The sequence below is a fragment of the Lampris incognitus genome, chromosome 6, assembly GCF_029633865.1.
Source record: "Lampris incognitus isolate fLamInc1 chromosome 6, fLamInc1.hap2, whole genome shotgun sequence".
Lineage (NCBI taxonomy): Eukaryota > Metazoa > Chordata > Actinopteri > Lampriformes > Lampridae > Lampris > Lampris incognitus.
In genome coordinates, this window is record NC_079216.1 from 49,272,980 (window position 1) to 49,298,561 (window position 25,582).

The following is a 25,582-nucleotide window of genomic DNA, read 5'->3' on the forward strand; positions in this document are numbered from 1 at the left end:
TTAAAGTTATTGTTTAAGTTTTTCTCTCTCCCCCCCCCATGATGTTCTGGACAAAGAAAAAAAAATGGTTGACTATATGTCAAATGGCTTGGGTGTCAGTTTGTGATCAGAATTGCTGATCCTTGGCATAGGTTACACAGATAAAAGGTATAGCTCTGGTTGTAAAACAGAGTGGGCGTGTTTGACTCATTCAAAATGGATTTTGTCATTCAACTGCATGTTTTTTTTCCACTCACGTAAAGTCTGCACCCTACCTTTGACATTCAAACTCACAGTAGTTGAACACTGATCCACTCCAGTTAGGATGAGAACATCTATAAAGTAGTTGTCAAGTCAAGTCAATTTTATTTGTATAGCCCAATATCACAAATTATTATTTCATATTAAAATATATTGTTAGGAATGAATAACAGTGACAGGAGACTGTTTGACAGGCACTCCTGAAAGCCCAGGTTGAGAGCAGCTGACAGTCCTGCATCCTCTGAGTAATCTATTCATTGTACACCAGTGCATTTCCTTTTATGAATAAATACATTTACAATAGTGTTGTTAACATGAGCTTTAGGCCAGCATGTGCCAAGATGATTTTAAAACAAGTCCACTGGCTAAATGCAAATTTTCACTTGACTAATTTACACAATAAATTGGGCCCATCAATCTCTTACAGCCTTCATTTTTCAGATGCTTTTGTTTTCCCTGCCTTGTTAAGATTAGTTCTCAAACTTTTATTACAGTCTGCTCACTTGTTTTAGGCAAGGACCCTGGATAAGATGCAGGCTGATCAGCACATGCCAACAGCAGGATAATCACCTGAGAGTTTATTCACAAAATATTCCTTTTTTAAAAAAAAAAAAAAAACACTTTCTCTCCAATTGTAACCGGCCAATTACGCCACTCTTTCGAGCTGTCCCGGTCGCTGCTCCACCCCCTATGCCAATCCGGGGGGGGGAACAGCAGACTACCACATGCCTCCTCCAATATATGTAGAGTCACCAGCCACTTCTTTTCACCTGACAGTGAGGAGTTTCACCAGGGGGACATAGCGTGTGGGAGAATCACACTAGTTCCCCCTCCCCCCTAAACAGGCGCCCTGACCGACCAGAGGAGGCGCTAGTGCAGCGACCAGGACACATACCAACATCCAGCTTCCCACCCGCAGACACGGCCAATTGTGTCTAGGGATGCCTTACCAAGCTGGCAGTAACACGGGGATTCAAACCGCTGATCTCCGTGTTGGTAGGGAACAGAATAGACCGCTACGCCACTCGGACCCATATTTCATTTTGAGGAAAAATAATTGTGCCACATGAAATTCATGTCCTACCTCTTCCCAACGATGAACTGAAACGGTCCTGTTTGCAGTACATGGAAGCCCAGCATGCTGCAAATGTGAGAAACTCCCTGACAAATCTTGACAATGAGATGCAACAAGAACTGTTTAATATCCATTAGGGTACGACCAAATAATACAAAAGTAATACACAAAAATGTATTCCTCTTTTACTTCACTTGTCTTGGAGACACAGCCTCCTCAAACTTTGATATCCAACTAATTAGAACATGTCCCTATTGAATGTGTTCATCCACAGCGATGAATGTCTTCAATTTATTATATATATATATATATATATATATATATATATATATATATATTATAGTACATGATGATACATATCAAACAACAGTACATGAGGGAACTATAGGAAATTGGGTTAGTGGTGAGAAATGGCTTTCAAAGGCTTTCATACAGCATGAAAATTTCTACAACCTGAATCACGGACAGCAACTGTCCAGTGTTCTGCAAACGCTGCCTCACCTGCAAAACACTGCATGAAAACTGTACAGTTGTAACTTTCAATAACCACATATACTGTGCTTTAGGTACACACGGCACAGTTTGGATCGATTCAAAATTCACCAAGACCGCACTTTACTTCCTTACAACATACAAATGACAAGATTTTTTTCTTTTACTTCAGGCATATTATGCACCTATATAGACCCTGTCAACTTAATTTTCTGCATTTAGCTACATGAGCACACATATGGTGAGGTTGATGGGAGTATATGTGTGTGTATGTATATATATATATATATATATATATATATATATATACATATAATGATGCACTTTTGCTGGTGGAAATGTTATCTGATTGTAATGTGACATTTGTGGTGACCAACTCAAAAACAGGCCTCTCAATACATTATATTAAAGTTTATGTTATGGTTGTTTACAAGTTCATTTTGTTAGAATGTGACCATATATAGATAATTACTGCATATCTATATAAAATGCCTTTAAAAGAAAATCGAGCCCACTTGTATCGTGGATGTGTTTGTATCGCCCCAGTTACATGTGTATCTCATGGTGAGTTAGATTAACGTTGAAAAGTTCCCTCAGTATAAACTTTGAAATAAAAAAATAATAATAAAAAATAAATAAAAATGTATCACCAATATCCATGGAAATACACAAATAACATGTTTCAAACTCATCCATTCATAGCTAAAAGACACGTCTTTACAAAAGAACAACCGAAAACCAAAAAGAAAAACAGCCTATTGAACAGCACACCATTACAGTCAGACAAGACAATGCACAGGTTTGGAAATAACAAGCATTCAGATACACGTCTTCACATCTGTTTTGAGTCTAATACTGCAATATTGTAATTACCATCTATCAGTTGAAGAATTGTTCATAGTTGACTCATTGGTCAAGTAACACGAGGCAACAAAAAGGTTTCACTGCAATGAAATAAATATCACATTGTCTTAGGGCGAGACAAACTAGTTTCCATTTTCAGTTCATAAAAGAAATAACTTGATTGAATTAGTATTCTATTTTCTTTATAAATACAATATTACATCTACTCATGGAATAACATAAGCACCCACATAAAGAGACATTGAGGCCCAAAATCCAGAGCTCCAGGAACACACATCCATTTAATAATTTACATGTAAATGTAAGGGTTAGTGGGAGAATTTACCAATGGGACATAACATCCATTACTTAATACAATTCTATCACCAGCCATCCAACTCATTTTAATTTCCTGCTGCCACTCCCAACACAAGTAATTTGCTGCTCCTCAGCTTCTTTCTTTTTTTAACGCATTGTCTGACGAACCGCAAACTTGGATACCGTGTGCGCTTCACGTTAAGATGGCCAACTTCCCTTTTAGCGGTGACCTTGGTGATCCACATGCAAGCTCAGAACACACAACTGACACGACGATGGAAAACAAAACATCGCCACTGGTTAACGACTGTATTGAAATGACGGCCTGCTATTAAACTTGTCTAGTAGGAATGACGTTTGACGTGACTCCACAGGTCGGATCTTCAACTTAACTCTCACAGCGGAGGACGCGATGCCAAGTTACATGCCGAGGTTTTTTAAGTTGTCACAGGGCAACTTTTCATCAGTAGTACAAAACTCATTCATCCAGATGAACTACTTATCTACAATCGGATTGTTATAAAGATTATAAATTATTCATTTTGGGGGCTATTTTTCCCCTAATTGGGATGTTTTATGAGATAATGATCAAAAATTTCTATTGATCTTGACATTCACTTAATACTCCGCCTTATGTTTTGCATTTTGTTGTATATTGTCTCGTATATTATATTGTATACTGTATTATCTATATTTTCTCATGTCTGCTGTTGTGTGCTTTTTGTGAGCTCTTAAGCATCACCTGGCATTGCGTACCAAATCAAGTTGTAATTGTACAACGACAATAAAGGTAATCTGTTTTACCCATATAACCTCTACCCATATAACATATACCCTAAAAGAATAATGGAAATTCTCAGTGACATCTGGACATTAACTTAGCTCCATCGCGTTTTAAAGGAATTGTCATTGGCTATTGTTTACGTGCCATTACAACACCTTCCATTTTCCTTGTTACTATTTTGAAATTCTGATAAAAGAACAAGGTTTTGAGCATCCTACTCCATTTCTAAACAGAAACGAAAAGTTTACACACAGGGTAGCACATCATTAAAGTTTAATCTCTTAAAGTCCGATAATGAAGGGCTGATGAACTCATAAACCCTTATATGTTTTAGACTTGACCTTGAAAAAAGGTGATTCTACCAGGGGTTTTTTTTTATACTGTGATTTTGCCTTTTTCAGTGTTAGTTGTATCCAACATTCAGAGAAAGTACCTCTGGATATACTGTACACTAATTTAGCGTAGACTCAGAAACCGTCTTAAATCAACCAATTCAAAACTAAGTATAAATCATTATTTTAACAACGGTGACTTCCTAAAAAGCCATCATATGTCAGTGAAAGTTGTTTGTTAAGTGTGAGATATAGAGGTTGAGATGATGATTACATACATGCACCGAGTCAGCCTGTGATCAGCCTTGCCGGATGATGAGCCATGAGGAAGTGGTGTTAGCTACAGCAGATATCTTCGTAGGAGAGCACAGTTATCTTGACCAGATAAGTTGGGGTGGCTTGACTGTTGGGGGGGGGGGATCCCTGCTCTTTTGGAGGTATTAGTGGGGGTTTTGTAAATAACTGGACCGTTAGGCTGAATGCCTAACTCTTGTCTACCTTAGACTTTGGTATAAGTACCTTTTCACTAAACAATACATAGCTCGACTTTTGAATTTTAGAATTCAGCTTATACACTGTTATGCCAAAGGGCACCTAATTCTGAATACTGTTCTTAATTGATCCCTTTTAGTCTCTCCCACGTCCCTGTCGCACCGTATCCTATGGCCTACATTGGGTCGTCATAGTTGTAGGTGGGAGCTGCTGAGTATTGGTTCTGCTGCATGGCTCCCTGGGCTGCTCCCATGGCTGCCTGCTGAGCTGCTTCCTGGACATGGGGGTTCTTCCAGGCCCCAGTGGTCCACTCTTCTTGGGCCTTGCCCAGGCTACCCCCACTGCCACGGTAAAAATTGTGAACCTGTACAAGTCCAAAAAAAATATATATATAAATTTAAAAAAATATATATATAAATATAAAATATAATATAAAAATAGACTATATATATATATATGGTATGTATCAGCTGAATTAACGAGCTTTTTGCTGTGAAGAAGTCAAGAGCAGCACCTTTGTGAGGGCGACGAAGGACAGCACAGCCACGGCAGTAAACATAATAGTGGGAATTAACATGACCACAGCGGAGCCAATGTTCGTGCTGAAGAAGGTGATAGTAGCCAGCCAACCACTGAGAAGAAGAATTAAAGTCAAGATAAGACAGGAACAATTTCACTTTTTTTGTCTGTGTGGACATGCCAAGATATTTGATAAATTTACATTATTTTCATTTAGCAGACACTTTTATCCAGAGTGACTTACAAGAGATTGAGCAATTAGCAGACATATATTCATGTGTCAACCAATAACTAATATATATATATATATATGTGTTTATATATATGTATACACTACCGTTCAAAAGTTTGGGATCACCCAAACAATTTTGTGTTTTCCATGAAAAGTCACACTTATTCACCACCATATGTTGTGAAATGAATAGAAAATAGAGTCAAGACATTGACAAGGTTAGAAATAATGATTTGTATTTGAAATAAGATTTTTTTTACATCAAACTTTGCTTTCGTCAAAGAATCCTCCATTTGCAGCAATTACAGCATTGCAGACCTTTGGCATTCTAGCTGTTAATTTGTTGAGGTAATCTGGAGAAATTGCACCCCACGCTTCCAGAAGCAGCTCCCACAAGTTGGATTGGTTGGATGGGCACTTCTTGCGTACCATACGGTCAAGCTGCTCCCACAACAGCTCAATGGGGTTCAGATCTGGTGACTGCGCTGGCCACTCCATTACCGATAGAATACCAGCTGCCTGCTTCTGCTCTAAATAGTTCTTGCACAATTTGGAGGTGTGTTTAGGGTCATTGTCCTGTTGTAGGATGAAATTGGCTCCAATCAAGCGCTGTCCACTGGGTATGGCATGGCGTTCCAAAATGGAGTGATAGCCTTCCTTATTCAGAATCCCTTTTACCCTGTACAAATCTCCCACCTTACCAGCACCAAAGCAACCCCAGACCATCACATTACCTCCACCATGCTTAACAGATGGCGTCAGGCATTCTTCCAGCATCTTTTCATTTGTTCTGCGTCTCACAAACGTTCTTCTTTGTGATCCAAACACCTCAAACTTGGATTCATCCGTCCACAACACTTTTTTCCAGTCTTCCTCTGTCCAATGTCTGTGTTCTTTTGCCCATCTTAATCTTTTTCTTTTATTGGTCAGTCTCAGATATGGCTTTTTCTTTGCCACTCTGCCCTGAAGCCCAGAATCCCGCAGCCGCCTCTTCACTGTAGATGTTGACACTGGTGTTTTGCGGGTACTATTTAATGAAGATGCCAGTTGGGGACCTGTGAGGCGTCTGTTTCTCAAACTAGAGACTCTAATGTACTTATCTTCTTGCTCAGTTGTGCAACGCGGCCTCCCACTTCTTTTTCTACTCTGGTTAGAGCCTGTTTGTGCTGTCCTCTGAAGGGAGTAGTACACACCGGTGTAGGAAATCTTCAATTTCTTAGCAATTTCTCGCATGGAATAGCCTTCATTTCTAAGAACAAGAATAGACTGTCGAGTTTCAGATGAAAGTTCTCTTTTTCTGGCCATTTTGAGCGTTTAATTGACCCCACAAATGTGATGCTCCAGAAACTCAATCTGCTCAAAGGAAGGTCAGTTTTGTAGCTTCTGTAACGAGCTAAACTGTTTTCAGATGTGTGAACATGATTGCACAAGGGTTTTCTAATCATCAATTAGCCTTGTGAGCCAATGAGCAAACACATTGTACCATTAGAACACTGGAGTGATAGTTGCTTGAAATGGGCCTCTATACACCTATGTAGATATTGCACCAAAAACCAGACATTTGCAGCTAGAATAGTCATTTACCACATTAGCAATGTATAGAGTGTATTTCTTTAAAGTTAAGACTAGTTTAAAGTTATCTTCATTGAACAGTACAGTGCTTTTCCTTCAAAAATATGGACATTTCAATGTGATCCCAAACTTTTGAACGGTAGTGTATATATATATATATATATATATATATATATATATATATATATATATACACACACACTACGGTAGTGTGTATATATATATATATATATATATATATATATATATATATATATATATATATATATACACTACCGTTAGTAATATATATATATTGATTAGCAGCTGATGAGTGCACGACGCACAAGACAGGCTTGTACTGCTATATATTAAAAGTTTTTTTCCTGCATCTGTGTGTGTGTGTGTGTGTGTGTGTGTGTGTGTGTGTGTGTGTGTGTGTGTGTGTGTATATACACACACACACACATACATACATACATACACACACACACCTATATATACATATATACACACACACACACACATATATATATATATATATGTATATAAAACTGTTAAAAAAACACAACGGTAGGAAAAGTGCTCAACAAATAAGGAGCAAAATAATCCAGTGATTCCAGTAAATTCTTCATGAGACAGTACAAGCCTGTTTCATGCTATAAGCAATCATCAGCTGTCAATCACTGGATTTTATATATATATATATATATATATGATACCATGGCCACAAACATTGGTAAGCAGTTTTGTGAACTTTTGGATAAGTGCTTTACTCCGGACCATCAACTGAGGAAGATATTCAATAAGAACACCATCAAAATTAGTTACAGCTGCATGCCTAACATTCAACAAATAATATCGTCCCACAACACAAGAATTCATCGAGACAGAAACCAACCTGCCATGCAGTACAGGCTGTGAAGCACTCAGCTTAAAGGCAACTAGTTGTAGGCTAAGGCAAAAAGATGAGTTTTAAGTTTGGATTTAAAAGGACTCGACAGACTCCGATTGTCTGATGGCAGAAGGCAGGTTATTCCAAAAGAACGGGGCCTGACAGGAAAAGGCCCTGCCACCAGCTGACTTCTTTTTAGCTTTGGGTACACACAGGAGCCCTGTATTTTGAGAGTGAAGAGCTCGAGATGGAATGTACGGTTTAAGGAGATCAGACAGGTAAGATGGGGCAAGCCCATTTAGGATTTTATAAGTCAGCAGAAGCACCTTGAAGTCTGATCTAGCATGGATAGGAAGCCAGTGAAGGGAGGCAAGAATTGGTGTAATATGGTCAAATTTCCTAGATTTAGTTAGGATTCTGGCTGCAGCATTCTGAACCATCTGAAGACTTTTAGTTCTAGCATGTGGCAGACATGTGAAAACAACATTAGAGTAATCAAGTCCAGATGAAATAAATGCATGTATTAGAGTCTCTGCGTCAATCATGGACAGGAAAACTGAATTTTAGCTATGTTACGGAAGTGAAAAAAGGCAGTCTTGGTGATTGCTTTAATGTGCTTATCAAAGGAAAGGCTGGGATCAAACGTAACACCAAGATTTTTAACCAAGATTTAACACCAAGAAGAGATACACTAGAAAAGTAGAAGCCAAAAGAGTAAATGGCCTGTTCCTCAAAGAACCATCCAAAGTATACTCCCAGCTGCAGAGTAACAAGAGAAGAACATCACACCCACCCAGAGCAGACTGAGGGAAGGATATACGGGAAAAGGAGGCATAACACAACACCAATGCCCAGTGGCTGGTAGGCCTAAGAGCACACCAGCAATATCCCAGAACAAGAACCAGTTATCATCACAGTGGCCGACATCCAATGATGAGTCTCAAACATGAAGAGCTGGACTGCACCAGGCCCTGACATGATTCACACCTACTGGTTAAAGAAGCTAACGGCACTTAATGAATGCCTGGTGACACAGATGAACCAGCTGCTAACATCAGGGTCTCACCATGACTGGTTAACAAAGGAGAGAACAATACTGATCAAGAAGGATCCCCACAAGGGTACAACACCTTCCAACTACTGGACGATAACCTGGCCCCCCACAACATGGAAGATCCTGTCAGGCATCATAGCAGCTAAGCTGAATAGGAACATGAGTCAATACATGAGCGAAACTCAGGAAGGAATTGGGAACGCCAGAGGGTCAAAGCATCAGCTGCTGGTTGATAGAGCAGTCACCCATGACTCTAAGACCAGACAGACCAACCTTAGCACAGCCTGGATTGAGTACAAGAAAGCCTATGATTCAATGCCCCACACTTTGTGCTTGGCACAAAGCCAACAGGACACCAATAGCCTCCATCAAGAACATAATGCGGCAGTGGAAAACAACACTAGAGGCCAACTCAAAGACAATCACACAGGTAACCATCAAATGTGGCATATACCAGGGTGATGCACTATCTCCACTGCTATTCTGCATAGGCCTGAACCCCCTCAGCCAGATCATCACAAAGAGTGGATATGGATACAGGTTCAGAAGTGGAGTTGCCATCAACCACCTCCTATACATGGATGACATCAAGCTGTACCCCGGGAATGAGCGAGACATTGACTTGCTGATCCACCTCACCAGGATCTACAGCAACAACATCGGGATGTCATTTGGACTGGACAAGTGAGCACTGAAGGGACACATACAGGACAGTTACAAGTACCTGGGTATTCCACGGACAAATGGAAACCATGAGAAGGCAGATAGGAGGTCAGCTACAGCACTTCCAGAGAGTGAGGCAGGTCCTGAGGACCCAGCTCAATGGGAAGAATAAGATCCAAGCCATCAATACTTATGCCCTACCAGTCATCAGATACCCAGCTGGAATAATAAGCTGGCCAAAGGAGGAGATACAGGACACGGAAACTCCTCACAGTGCAAGTCCAGCAGCCTGAGACTGTACGATACACGAAAAGATGGGAGCCGAGGGTTAGTGAGTGTCAGGGCCACTATCCAGGATAAAACAAGGAACATCCATGAGTACATCAGAAAAAGGGCCCCCAGGATGAACTGCTGAGTGAGTTACTCAGGCAGCAGAAGACAGAGTGCAGAAGAAGAAGTGGAGGTATCATGGATGATCAAGCCCCTCCATGGGAAGTACCATTGACAGATAGTAGACGTAACTGATAGCGAGAAATCCTACCAGTGGGTAGAAAAGGCTGAACTGAAGGACAGCACAGAGGCTCTGATCATAGCAGCACAAGAACAGGCACTCAGGACCAGATAGATAGGTGAGATAGAGGTCTACCACACCAGACAAGACCCAAGATGCAGGCTGTGCAAAAATGTCCCTGAGACAGTCCAGCACTTAGTAGCAGGGTGTGAAATGCTAGCTGGCAAAGCGTACCCGGAAAGGTATAACCAAGTTGATGGGATAGTGTACAGGAATATCTGTACTGAATACAGACTGGAAGTCCCCAAGTCCAAATGAGAGAGACAGTCAAAGGTGGTTGAGAATGGCAGAGCTAAGATCCTGTGGGACTTCAAGTTAAGCCTGACAAGCAGGTGGTGCCTAACCAACCAGATATTGTGGTGGTCGACAAGGGACAGAAGACAGCAGTAGTGATTGATGTAGCAATCCTGAGCGACAGCAACATCAGGAAGAAAGAGCATAAGAAGCTAAAGAAATACCAAGAGCTAAGGGAAGAGCTAAATCAGATATGGAAGGTGAAATCCACAGCAGTCCCAGTGGTAATAGGAGCACTTCAGGCTGTGACCCCCAAACTGGGAGAGTGGCTCCACCAGATTCCAGAAGCAACATCTGAGGTCTTTGTCCAAAAAAGTGTGGTCCTAGAAATAGCCAAGATACTGGACAGAACCCTCAAACTCCCAGGCCTCTGGTTGAGGACCTGAGCTTGAGGAAGACCCACACCACATGAAAAAGAGGTGAGAGGAATATCCATCCATCCATTATCCGAACCGCTTATCCTGCTCTCAGGGTCGCGAGGATGCTGGAGCCTATCCCAGCAGTCAGTGGGCGGCAGGCGAGCAGACACCCTGGACAGGCCGCCAAGCCATCACACAGGGCCGACTTGAAGATTTCCTACACCGGTGTGTACTACTCCCTTCAGAGGACAGCACAAACAGGCTCTAACAGGTACTATTTAATGAAGATGCCAGTTGGGGACCTGTGAGGCGTCTGTTTCTCAAACTAGAGACTCTAATGTACTTATCTTCTTGCTCAGTTGTGCAACGCGGCCTCCCACTTCTTTTTCTACTCTGGTTAGAGCCTGTTTGTGCTGTCCTCTGAAGGGAGTAGTACACACCGGTGTAGGAAATCTTCAATTTCTTAGCAATTTCTCGCATGGAATAGCCTTCATTTCTAAGAACAAGAATAGACTGTCGAGTTTCAGATGAAAGTTCTCTTTTTCTGGCCATTTTGAGCGTTTAATTGACCCCACAAATGTGATGCTCCAGAAACTCAATCTGCTCAAAGAAGTGCCCATCCAACCAATCCAACTTGTGGGAGCTGCTTCTGGAAGCGTGGGGTGCAATTTCTCCAGATTACCTCAACAAATTAACAGCTAGAATGCCAAAGGTCTGCAATGCTGTAATTGCTGCAAATGGAGGATTCTTTGACGAAAGCAAAGTTTGATGTAAAAAAAATCTTATTTCAAATACAAATCATTATTTCTAACCTTGTCAATGTCTTGACTCTATTTTCTATTCATTTCACAACATATGGTGGTGAATAAGTGTGACTTTTCATGGAAAACACAAAATTGTTTGGGTGATCCCAAACTTTTGAACGGTAGTGTATATATATATATACACTCACCGGCCATTTTATTAGGCACACCTGTCCAACTGCTCGTTAACGCAAATTTCTAATCAGCCAATCACATGGCAGCAACTCAATGCATTTAGGCATGTAGACATGGTCAAGACGATCTGCTGCAGTTCAAATCGAGCATCAGAATGGGGGAGAAAGGTGATTTAAGTGACTTTGAACGTGGCATGGTTGTTGGTGCCAGACAAGCTGGTCTGAGTATTTCAGAAACTGCTGATTTACTGGGATTTTCACGCACAACCATCTCTAGGGTTTACAGAGAATGGTCCGAAAAAGAGAAAATATCCAGTGAGTGGCAGTTCTGTGGGTGAAAATGCCTTGTTGATGCCAGAGGTCAGAGGAGAATGGCCAGACTGGTTCGAGCTGATAGAAAGGCAACAGTAACTCAAATAACCACTCATTACAACCGAGGTATGCAGAAGAGCATCTCTGAATGCACAACACGTCGAACCTTGAGGCAGATGGGCTACAGCAGCAGAAGACCACACCGGGTGCCACTCCTGTCAGCTAAGAACAGGAAACTGAGGCTACAATTCGCACAGGCTCACCAAAATTGAACAATAGAAGATTGGAAAAACGTTGCCTGGTCTGATGAGTCTCGATTTCTGCTGCGACATTCGGATGGTAGGGTCAGAATTTGGCGTCAACAACATGAAAGCATGGATCCATCCTGCCTTGTATCAACGGTTCAGGCTGGTGGTGGTGGTGTAATGGTGTGGGGGATATTTTCTTGGCACACTTTGGGCCCCTTAGTACCAATTGAGCATCGCGTCAACACCACAGCCTACCTGAGTATTGTTGCTGACCATGTCCATCCCTTTATGACCACAGTGTTCCCATCTTCTGATGGCTACTTCCAGCAGGATAATGCGCCATGTCATAAAGCTCGAATCATCTCAGACTGGTTTCTTGAACATGACAATGAGTTCACTGTACTCAAATGGCCTCCACAGTCACCAGATCTCAATCCAATAGAGCACCTTTGGGATGTGGTGGACCGGGAGATTCGCATCATTGATGTGCAGCCAACAAATCTGCAGCAACTGCATGATGCTATCATGTCAATATGGACCAAACTCTCTGAGGAATGTTTCCAGTACCTTGTTGAATCTATGCCATGAAGGATTAAGGCAGTTCTGAAGGCAAAAGGGGGTCCAACCCGGTACTAGCAAGGTGTACCTAATAAAGTGGCCAGTGAGTATATATATATATATATATATATATATATATATATATATATATATATATATATATATATATATATATATATATATATATATATATCTCAATACAGATGCAGGAAAAAAGTTTTAACACATAGCAGTACAGCCCTGTTTCGTGCGTCTCGCACTCATCAGCTGCTATATATATATATATATATATATATATATATATATATATAATTTAAAGGAATCAGCCCACAAGCATCTTAGAGAAATAGCAACCATATCATAGCTGACAGTGAATGTCATGTCAAGTGCATTTAGTGTAAATATGAAACAGGTAAATAACCAATGGTGACGTGAGCAATGGGGAATTCCTAATGATTTGGACCGTGCCACAAATCAAAATCAGTCATACTTGGAGACCATCTAAGAATTAAGGCAGATGTGGAAAAGGGCTGTTTTTGCGCCTTCTTGAAAATAGTAAGTTATTCACAGCCCTGATGGAAAATAAGAGTTCAATCCACCATTTTGGGGTCAAGTGAGAGAAAAGTCACCTTAAATCATCAATCTGTGGAATCATTTTAATGCCCTAATAAATATGATAAAAACAACAAAGGTTTTTTTTCCATTGACAAAAATATGCAAGACCTCATTTAAGGCTTTTGCTGAGTGTAATACAAAATCAACATCTTAAAGTTTTTCATTTATAGTGCCAGGGGTACTCAATACACCGATTGTGTGTATGCAAAGTGATGATAGCATCACTTCTAGCAACACCGAAAGTGGACACTGACGAGCAAATCTACAGCACAGGGACACGCTTCCCTTATGTTCTCATCACTTACCACACTCCCCAACCTGGAATGCCAACTGTCTGGATTATACTAATCACAACCTGGGCCATGAAGACGAAGAAAAAAGCCATAAAGTTGAAAGAGCTGTCAGTCCTGCCAAATCAAAGAGCACAGTCAGTTTAAAAAATAAATTGATTGAAAATATAATTCTGAATAAGGGATTACTAAACTGTATCGACTGTATGACCAACTTACTTAAAGGCCTTGTAGATGGGCCTGAACCAGCACACATAAGAGCAGGGAGTGAAGAGGATGAGCCACAGAATGGCCATACCAAAATTGGTAGCTCCACCTCCACCACACATCCACGCCAGACAGCCAATGAGATTAACAGCCAGCGTAGCACTGTTCACTGTCAATATTACAGAATAGGGTCAAAGAGGACAAATATAAGTTAAATAAACAAGGAATTTGTTGTTAAACACAATGTATGTATTTTCCATATTACTTTTTCACCTCAAAACAGTAATCGACACTGAACATTTTGACATTCTCAGACTAAAGCAGAAATCTATTCAACACACTACAATATCTACTCTACAGCTCAGCATCTTCATCAGTCTACTCAACCACTTTTCCAGGTTAGATGAACTCAATGTCTCTTCTCAAATGGTAGGACCTATGTGGTAATGAAAGAGAGATTGTACGTGTGTGAGCGTTATAATGATGGCAATACCACGATCTGCTCTTAATATACAGCTGAGTAATAGAATAGCCATGAAGTCGACCAAGGTGGAAATAGCAGACTACACCAGATCGCCCTTAACTCGAAAATGTTTCATATTACAAAAGTCCTGCATGGATCTTTGCATTTGTGCTGCTGTTTTAGCAGCATGCTATACTGCTACTCAACTAGAGCTTGAAACTGGAACAAAAAACAAAAAATGGAGTCAATATGATATAGTGTACTTACAGTATAATATATAATATACTGTACTTACAGTATATTGCTGTGTACTTACTGTACACGGCAAGATAGGAATGCAGTAGTTTGGCTAGCTATAGTTGCCAGGTTTTGAGAGCAACAAACCTTGCCATACCAGAATCTCCTCTGCACCACTCGTCTCCCATAATATTTTGGGTAAAACAATGTGTCAGTGCATGGCAAAACAGAAGCAGTGTAAGGGTTAAAAGTTTATATATCATGGTGCAAGCATTTTCCATGTTAAGGCTTGCCGACAGTTAAACTAAGAATTTGTTTTTTTTGCAAAGCTCAGTCAACGCTTTAGCCTACGCTCCACCAACTAAAAGCCCACTTACAGATCCATAGGTAATACAGTCTCTTGCACATGGTACGACGTTGATCTGGGATCTCATTGAAGTCCTGGTAGAAACATGGCTTAAGAGGAATGAACCGAGGCAGTGGAGGGAAGTTGTTTTCTGGGACACACAAACACAGTTCCATGTGCATAATAACATACAACTGCCAACAAACCAGTTACCAAAAATGAACACGGCAAGAGAGCTGGATAAATGATTAGACTTTAACAAATGTGTTGGAAAAATCACCTGGGATTTTACACGAAATAACCAATTTTGTCCATTGTAAAGCTACAATTTCAATCACATCTTTTTGAATGCAAGTCATGTTGTTTTGCATGAAAAACTTACCTGCCATAGTGAACACTCAGTATATTCTCTGTTTGAAAATATAGACCTCAGACTCTGCCTTGAAATGAAACTGTACAAAAAAGAGGTTGTTTCAATTATTTCAGTGATGTGCAAAATTACTTACGACTTCTTTTTTTCCCCATTTTACAACCCCGTTATAAAATCCCGCTGTAAGCAGCATGTCATAATCCTCCACAGGCCTTCCCATCGATCAACAACGCATGCACACAGCAGGCCTACACTATGTCAAACTGCAAGTAGAGGCATCTGAGCTCTATGGACTGTGGCTAGAGAGGAACTGGCCATCTCATAATGCCACTGAAATGTATTGGGCTTTAGATACAAAAAAAGAAGAAAAAAACCATCATAGAAAGTGTACAAATGCAACGTTTTGGTGTCAGTTTGACAATGCATCAAAGCTCTATCGTGCATAGTAAGAAACAATATGGCCTTGTCATACAATATTTTCACAATCGATTCGCAAATGTCGGTAGGCATATCTAATCATTTTTTAAGACTAAAGCCATCTGGTTATTGGCTATCAATGACTCGGTACCCTGTCGGTAATCAAATAATATCACGAATCATAAATAATGGGTGAGATAGGTGGGTAGGCGGTGTGGCTATGAAGGGCATCTGTTGGGTACTAGATAAAGCAAGAGAGTGAACTCCGTTAACGAGAAAATAACGAGCAACGATTATCGTATGTGTCGTAATTCGATGGGTGTTTTTCTTGAATTCGTGTCCCCCCCCCCCCTTTAGCGGGTGGTCGTGATGCTGCAAAAGGATACGGAGCATCGTGAGCAATGCCAATGCAGAAGCGTCCTTCAGACATAATGTGTCTTCATATAGGCGCTACCTTGTGCGATGCCACGATGTTTTTCGCTTTCTCGTCATCCTTACCATCAATTTTACAATCAACACGCCCCGTTAACTGAATCGCAATAAATGGTAACGCAATCACTGAAAATATCTTACCTTTTTTTTAACCAAAGAATGTGGCTACAATTCCTCTGTTCCTTTAAACGGCATCCTATTGCAAGTGGTAAACTCGCTGCTGAAAATCCCAAAATCCAACACGAATTGAACCTCCTCTATATCTGTATTTCTTCACCGGGGTTTGGACGTAAAACAGTCACGTGACGTAGGCTGTCTTTACGCGCGCAACCCCCACCCCACACTACCACCACCCTCTCCTTCCCCCATCAGATCATCGGGGCAGCGGCGGGTTGATTTGATTTGATTTGAGAGTAAAGTAGAAAATAAAACCACCACTAAACAAGTGAAAATGATGTCTTGTCTTAAAGCCTTTTGTAACTTGTTCATAGTTGTGTGTTTTTCCTACTTTACTCTTGAAATCTTGATACCCAGATGATTGGGACGATACAAGGCTGCGTCTAGGGGGGTGGCCAAGGGTGGTCGAGGTTACCCGCATTAAACACCTGGCTATCCCCGTTGCCCCATTAACAGAAAATAATAATACATGCTAATTTTGTGTCAGTGGTCAGGTCACGTGACTGTCGTCACGTGATTCTGATGACGCGCGAGATTCAGATGTAGGGCAGGAAGTGTGAAAAGCAGAATGGACAAGATGGAGCTAGTTTAGCCCGAACTGTGCTAGTTTAGACGATATTATGAGAAAGGTATAAACAGAAAGTAAAATATGTTGGACATGATCTTTATGTTATGAAGAGTGATTTTTTTTTTGACCAAGTGGTCACTGCACACACGCGTGTTATCCGACTCCGCTCCCCCCGACAGCAGACGACGGTTCGCAAGCCATTTTTTCCCGGCGTTTTCGGTCAATTTCTTGCATCCCCTCCCCCCCTCCCATGAACAACAACTTTTTGTACTCAATAAAAACTCCTTGTGGTTTCTCAGTTAATGACGCCAAACATAGGCATTTCGAAAGTTTGTGATCGTGCTTCCTATGTAGAAAATCACTTCCTGCCCTCCATCTGTAGTTCGTGACGTCATATGCAAACAACCTAATATTGGTCTCAGATCAGCATTCATACAATGCTTGAAATGATAGGCTCTGAGCTTGTTTCTGGATATTTCAATACTGCACCATAGAATGGTCTGCAAATACCATAACTACCATACGAAGCAGACTTGAAAGATGGCCAGAGCATAATATTTTGAATTGTCTGTGACTTCAAACATGATTCTTACTCTGTTATATCCAAAAGGTCATCTGTGACAAAGAAGGAAAGGATTAGGAATGAGTATATTAGAGGGATGGCTCAGGTTGGACGGTTTGGAGACAAAGCAAGAGAGGCGAGATTGAGATTGTTCGGGCATGTGTGGAGGAGAGATGCAGTTCAGCTTCTCTTTGGGAGGCACCCAAATTCCATCTGTGACTGAAAAGCCAGTCAAAAGCCTGGGTAAGCTCTTCGCCAGCAGTCTGAAGGACACAGCGGTGTGCCAGGTCACCAGTGATGACCTCAACACTTGGCTCTCCACGGTGGACAAGTCAGGGCTTCCTGGAATATTCAAGGCCTGGATATATCAATATGGAATCCTGCCTCGACTCCTCTGGCCACTGTTAATCTATGAAGTCTCAATCACCATCAAGGAGGGCTTCAAAAGGAAGATCAGCCAGTTCCTGTGCAGGTGGCTGGGCCTGCCACAGAACCTAAGCAGCATTGCCCTTTACGGGCAGTAACACCAAGCTACAGCTTCTTCTCAGCAGTCTGGCAGAGGAATTCAGGGTCACCCGAACCAGAGAAGTCCTGCTCTACCGAGATTCTGCTGACACCAAGGACTCCTCTGCGGTTATCGAGATCAGAAAAGGCAGGAAGTAGCACGTGCAGGAGGCAGTTGAGTGGGTTGAGGCAAGGTTGCGGCACAGTATCCTGATGGGCACTGTGGCAACTGGTCGGGCTGGGCTCAGGAGCAACTCAAGACCTTGCTGCGGTAAAGCCCGTGGAAAGGAAAGGCAAAAGCTGATCCAGGAGGAGGTACGTGCAGAGGTGGAGGAAGCTTACTACAGCAGAATAGTAGGCATCACGTGTAAGCAAAAGACAAAATATTTCAGAATTTCGTAGCTGACGAAAACAGGATTGGACAAGCTTAGTAACATGGTGATTGAAAGACATATCCTGGTCAAAGACGATACCAAGCTTTTTAGCGGTAGGTTTGATGTTTGAATGAAGTGGACCGATAAACTGATCAACTGCAGTGGCAAAGTTCTCAGGACCAGTTAAGATTTAAGAGAATGTCAGTTTTGTCGGGGTTTAGATGGAGGGGCAGTTTAAGGGACTGTTTTTAGATTAAGGGACAGTCTGTCTTTGGTGGCAGATAGCAATAATTGAGGGAGGACAGTTGATTCAGGTTATTGGGTTTAGCAGAGAATATTATGTTCAGCCAATGACTACACCGGGAGCCACGTTTATAACTTACTTAGGTCGAACAGAGCTGTAACACACTGCTTTCCAGGTGCCAAGGTAAATGACATTCTGGTAGAACTTCCTAGTCTGCTATCCCAACATACCTGTTGAGAACGTTGTCGTTCGCGTTGGCACACATGACATTCCACGGCAGCAGAGTTTTTAAAATCGGATTCATGCATCTTTTTAACCTTCTAAACTTAGTAAAAAGGAAGTTTTTATCTCTGGCCCACTTCCCACTTTCGGCCGTGGCATTGGTCGTTTTGGTAGACTTCTGCAGCTTCACACCTGGCTTCCGTCGCAGTGCTCTCGTTTACAATTTGGTTTTATTGACAATTTTAATCTGTTCTGGGAGCGCTCTTCTATTTTTAAACGTGATGGACTCCATCCAGCTCGAGCAGGCTCACGAATGCTGGCTGCGAACGTGTTTTATTCCATTGTCTCCAACTCCCGTATTTGCGCTATCGACAATAACGTTTGGTGCCCGCACACAGGTGCGGACAGTTCCGTCACTAACTGACGTCCACAGGAGCAGAGTGGTTTCAATTTTGGTTCCGTTGTAAACCCTACTTACTCAGGTCCTTTGGTGAGTTCGATCCATCATACCAGTGACTGTCACTCTGCCGTACTAATTCCTGTAATAATAAACCATAGACACAGACCCCGTAATCTCCCTGTAACATACAGGGAGCTAAACAATTTGTTGCCAGTTGAGACATCAGTTATCAGTCCCCCACAAAGCCAGGCACCTCAGACAATAAAAATTGCTTTATTAAACGTCAGGTCGCTAACTAATAAGTCATTTTTTAGTTAATGATCTTATAAGCACCTATAACCTGGACTTCACCCAACTGACCGAGACCTGGCTGGATAGAAATGGCGCAGTCGCGCTTATTGAGACTGCACCTACTGGCTTCAAATTCATCCATACCTCCAGATCTGATAAGAGAGGCGGTGGAATAGCTGCTGTCTTCTCTGATTCCTATAGCTGCAAGGAAATCCCCCTCGGGAAATTCACGTCTTTTGAACGCCTTGCTCTTTCCATACTGTAACGTGCATGGATAAGAAGACACGCTGGCCATTGGCCCGCGGATCTAACCCTTTAGTGGAGCGGTTAGCGATGTCTCCTGCGGTGCGGGCGATACGGGTTCGCTTCCCGGCCGCGGCAGTTCCTGTGGTTGCGTTGTCCCCCGTATTCGCTACAATACATTGTTCTGCTACGATTTTAATAATTACTGTATATCGGCCACCATAATCGAAACATGATTTTCTTGACGAATTTTCGAAGCTACTGTCTATGGTTTCCACAGCTTATGATTATTTCATCATCCTGGGTGATTTTAATGTTCATGTTGACAATCAAACAGACCCCGATGCTAGAAACCTAATTGGCTTACTGGAGGCAATTGCTCTCACTCAGCATGTTTCCGGACCCACCCACAATAAGGGTCATACTCTAAACTTAGTCATATCAAAAGGACTTAATATTACTGTACCCTGTGTCATGGATGTTGCTATCTCTGATCACTGTTGTATATTTTTTGATGTGTCAGCTCTTCCTGTACAACAGAAGAGCACTGGAATGCTCAAAAACGCTTCATTGATAACACAACTGAAACCTTTCAGAAAACAGTAAATGAGTTGTCGCCTTTCATGTCATCACAAACTGAGATCTTGTGAACGACTTCAACTCAAAAATACGGAATATCTTTAACAACATTGCACCTGTTAAAACTAAAAACATAGAAAAACAAAAAGCTCCTGTTATGTCTGCACGCGTCGACAGTGCTGCATTTGATTTGGCGCTGTTCTATTGTGCCGGGATCGATTGGTGATGCCTGCGGGCTCTGGGTTGTTTGATCGGGTCTGCCTGTGACGCTATGTCAGTGAAAATAAAGAATGCAACCTATAGGTTGTGAAGTAGCGTTATGGGACGACGCCAAGATGGCTGCCGAGTAAGTCGCGGTTGCTGAGCTCCTGCACAATAAACGATTTATCTGGTGAAAAACGAAGAAGTTGTCGTTTAAATAACTTTAACAACAACCGGAAGAACTTCTTCAACGACTGAAAGCAGCTTAATGTCGAGTCGAGACAGGAAAAGATCGCAAAAGAGCAAAGTCCCCTCGCCTGCGGTCCACATGCTTATATCCTCATGCCATGATTACGCTCGCTCCGTAGAACCAGTAACGGTCACTATGGCAGAAGAAGAATTTCCTCCGCTACCTGTGACTCCATGCAAGTCCCCTACTGCAAAAAAGCTCTTAATGAGACTAAAGAGTCCACATCCCAAGATAACGCCGTCATCTCCATACTCTCCAAACTCATAAATGAGCGAGCCGACTCTATTGAAAGGCTGGTGAGTGAAAACTAAGAAAATCGACGAAAATACACTGAAGATAGAAGGGATGAAAAAAACAATAGACTTTGCATGCAGTGAAGTAAAAGACACACAGAAGAAAGTGTCAAATGTTGAAGCTCGTCTTAAAGAGGAAGAGCGCAAAGCTGCCAGTCTTCAAACACGTGTGTGCGAGCTGGAGTCCTACTCAAGACGGTGGAACCTGAAGCTTTATGGCGTTGCTGAAAACTCAACCGAAAATGTGAAAGAAAAAGCTTTAGAGGTTTGCCAGAATATCCTTTCAGAGGAAAAGAACAAGCTCTCAGATGTTATCGATGTTGCCCATCGTCTTGGAAAACCATCACAAAGCCGCTCCACTCCAGGAGCCATCATCATCCGATTCTCCCTGAGGTCCTATAGAGATGCTGTGTGGAAGTCAGCAAAAAATCATTCCTTCCTGCGTGACAACAGGCTTCGTTTTGCTGAAGATCTCTCTCAGCTCGTCAGGGAGGCCAGGCTGAAGATGTGGCCCATGGTGCAGAAGGCACGAAGTGAGGGGAAACCTGCATATTATGTAGGTGCACGAGCCTTCGTCAGTGGAAAGGAAATTACCTGAGGTAAACATGATTGATTTCAACTGAGTCTTTTTCATGGCTTGCAGGTCCAACAAAGCTCAGTCTCCCGACTCTCTAAACTGGTGGGCTGTTAGACTTTTCATCACAGGGAGAATTGAGCCTACTTGAACTCTCATTTATTTTGCATTCTTTTCTTACAATATTTCTTACAATGTTGTATCCTACTGATTTTTTTATAGACAACAGCTTGAAAAACTAAGTGGTCTAAAATATGTAGGACACCCTTATAATGCTCAATTTATATTATATTGTCACCTACTATGTTGACTGTTCCAAGTGCAACTAATGCTCAGCGTACCAGGTCATAACTACTTGTTCAGTATTATTTCGTAAGTTTTCTTATCTTAAGAATTTCTTTATCTATAGTTTCCCTAAACGCCAGGGGGTTAAGGAATGTTACAAAACGTAAAGCATTATTTTTATTTTCGAAACAGTTTGATACAGATTTTTGTTTCTGTCAAGGATCTCACTCAATCGCAAGTGATGCGAATTTTTGGAGAGCCCAATGGGGTAACGATTTATGGTTTTCTCACAGCTCAGAAAGATCAGCGGGTGTCTTAACCATGAAAAATAGATATAACGGTGACATCCTACACACAGACACAGATCCTAAAGGACATTTTATCTGTCAAATTGTCAGTTATGATCAAATTATTTTGATTATTGTTAATGTGTATGGATACAACTCTAATTTAGAAAATTCTCAATTATTTACTGTCATAGAGAATAGACTTAAACATTGGCTCACTAAATTTCCAAATTCCCAAATAATAATTGGAGGAGACTTTAATGTAACTTTGAATCCACTTATAGATAGATGGCCACCTACACAAGATAATAACAGAAACTATTTTATTAAATCTTTTATAGAAAGATATGATTTAGTAGACATATGGAGAGTCAAATCCCCAGATACGGTAATGTTCACTTTGAAGAACAAAGGAAACACAAGGCTTTCTCGTTTAGATTTTTGGTTAGTTTCCAAACATTTTAATGAACAAGATATCACAGTAAATGTTATCCCTTGTCCCTTAAGTGATCATAAGGCTATCTACATATCAATTAATCTGTTTCCCTCTGATAAAAGCTGCAAAGCCAAATATTGGAAATTGAACAACTCTCTTCTTAAATATGAGGAAGTTAAAATGAAAATTTCACAATTGATAACGCTTTACTTTGATAAAGCAAAAATAAATAATTCATTCAGATTAAACTGGAAGCTATTTAAGTGTGAATCAGCGAAATATTTTAGGACTTACGGAAGTAATCTTGCCAAAATTAGGAAATTAGAAGAACAGAACATTATCACAGATATTTCTTTACTCTCTCAAATTTCACCAGACGCCTTAACAAAAGAAGACAAAATTAAATTGCATGAGTCACAAGAGAAACTTGATGTGATCTATAAAAGAAGGGCAGAAGGAGCGTTTATTAGATCGCGGACACAATGGCTAGAAAAGGGTGAACAGAACTCTGCATATTTTTTCAAACTAGAAAAATACCATGCAAAAATTAATACCATTAATGAACTAAAAATTGATGATAATATAACAGATGACCCAAAACTAATATCTGATTTTTGTTCTACTTTTTATAAAAACCTGTACACATCTGAATACTCTGAAGATAATACTCAAACGTTCCTGAATTCACTACAGCATACCTCTCAACTTAAAGACTCTGAAAGACATCTTTGTGATCTCCCCTTATCACTAACAGAGGTTAGCAATTGTATTAATTATTTAAAGGATAACAAATCTCCGGAAACAGATGGCTTATCTTCTGAATTCTATAAATTGTTTTCACAGCAGATGGCACCATTTCTTCTACAAGTGTTTAATGAAAGCCTATCATCCAGTTGTTTACCTGCAAGTATGACTCAAGGTTTAATTACATTAATTCCTAAACCACGCAAAGATCCGCTTTATATTGACAACTGGCGCCCAATCTCTCTTCTAAATAATGATTATAAAATATTGGCCATGATTCTTGCTAGAAGAATCAAGAAAGTTCTAGATTCCATAATTAATGAAGCACAATCAGGATTCATGCCTAATAGACACATCACCAACAATATTAGACTAGTTTTAGATGTACGTGATTACTCACACCTCATTTCTGATAATAGCTTTTTGCTCTTCTTAGACTTCTTTAAAGCCTTTGACACGGTGGAACATACTTTTGTCTTTCATTCGTTAAAGAAATTTGGTTTTGGAGACTTTTTTGCAATACAATTAAAACCCTTTACAATAATGCCAACTGTTTAATCAAGCTTAAATATGGGTCATCTTCCAGGTTTGAGGTCAAACGTGGCGTTTGTCAAGGTTGCCCGATATCGCCATATTTATTTCTACTCACTGCCCAACTTTTATGTGACCATATTAAGTGTAGTAATCTGAAAGGTGTTTCTATTGCTGATAGAACTATTGTAATTAGTCAACTAGCGGATGACACCACTTTATTTCTAAAAGACAGCTCCCAAGTACCTTTAGCTATTAATATTATAGAACAATTTACTAAAGCTTCAGGCCTTCATTTATATCTTAAAAAATGTGAATTATTAGCTATCAAAGATTGTTGTGTTGATTCAATTTCCAATATTCAAGTTAAAAATTCGGTTACTTATTTAGGTATCATTATAGATAAAAATGAATCCCAAAGATGTAACACTAACTTCAATCCAATAATTAACAAAACTAAACAAAAATTCAATCTGTGGCTCTTACGTGACTTATCTTTAAGGGGCCGAATTCTCCTCTCAAAGGCTGAAGGAATATCAAGATTAACATATGCTGCACTGTCATTAGGTATAGATAGTCATATATGCAAAACAATAGATAAAATATTATTTGATTTTGTATGGAAAAACCGCACCCATTATCTTAGGAAATCTGTTCTGATGAGCGAATACAATAATGGTGGCCTTAATTTTTTAGACTTTTCCACACTAAATTACACCTTTAAAATAAATTGGATCAGACGTTACCTTATATGTCCATCTTCTCTTTGGAATTTCATTCCCCATTTTGTCTTTTCTTCTATGTAACTATAACATTGACAAAATTCCCCTCAAACTTTCTTCGTTCCACAAACAAATGTTACTGGCATGGTGTCTAATTTACAAACACAACTTTTCTCCTCACATGTTTTTTATTTGGAATAATAGATATTTGCTGTATAAAAACAAATCTAACTTTTCAAACAGTGGTTTGACAACAATATTCTTTTGATTAGTCAGTTGTTTAACCAACATGGGCAACTTTACAATTATGTTGAATTCATTCAACATTATAGATTCCCTGTTACACCTAAAGAATTTTCTATTGTTTTTGATGCTGTTCCCTCTGGTATTTTTTCAATTTTCAAAGGTGTTAATGTGAATGTTAATCTCCCTATATCAGTAGATGTAACTGAAACAACTGTTGGGAAAGCATGCTTTTCATGGAACACCAAGAACAAAAACAAGATTATTCGTCAAATGTTTCAACAAGATATTATTAGCTCACCCTCTGCCTTATCTTATTGGTCTGCCTTTGTTGGTGAAAAAATTGTTTGGGAAAAAAATTGGCTTTTACCTCATAAGTTCCTCTTGACTAATAAAGTAAAAGAAATATCTTTCAAAATTATTCATAGATTCTATCCAACTAATCATTATTTGCAGAGACTTAAGAAGGACATTGAAGAGAGTTGTTCTCTCTGTGGTTTGTTTAATGAAACATTGGTTCATTTATTTTGGTCTTGCCCACACACTAAACAACTGTGGAGTAGGTTGTCTCGTTTGATTATTGATCATATTTACCCTCATTTCACCCTGAGTTGGAAAAATGTATTGTTTGGAAATACTGAATTTGATAGGAACCTCGATTCTCAGTATTATTTAATCAATTTGCTAATTATCTTAACAACATTTT

General features: G+C 40.4%; 1 protein-coding gene across 1 annotated transcript; it reads right to left on the minus strand.

Moving 5' to 3' along the window:
* Positions 1-4,619: 4,619 nt before the first annotated feature.
* scamp5a (secretory carrier membrane protein 5a) lies at positions 4,620-15,103 on the minus strand. The gene is made up of 5 exons (XM_056282427.1): positions 14,959-15,103; positions 13,894-14,050; positions 13,690-13,791; positions 5,091-5,208; positions 4,620-4,940 (listed from the first exon to the last, which is right to left on the minus strand). Exons 1-5 carry the CDS (start codon positions 15,101-15,103, stop codon positions 4,752-4,754), a joined length of 711 nt encoding a protein of 236 aa, XP_056138402.1. The 3' UTR covers positions 4,620-4,751.
* Between the last annotated feature and the right edge of the window lie 10,479 nt (positions 15,104-25,582).

Bases quoted from the DNA above. Each gene is read 5' to 3' on its own strand.
- scamp5a (XM_056282427.1), bottom strand. From the start codon at position 15,103: ATGGAACTGTGTTTGTGTGTCCCAGAAAACAACTTCCCTCCACTGCCT. The intron at 5,209-13,689 runs GTAAGTGATGAG...TCTTCTTCTCAG, and splicing joins ATTCCAGGTTGGGGAGTGTG to TGGTTGGCTGGCTACTATCA. The intron at 4,941-5,090 runs GTGCTGCTCTTG...GGACTTGTACAG, and splicing joins CCTTCGTCGCCCTCACAAAG to GTTCACAATTTTTACCGTGG.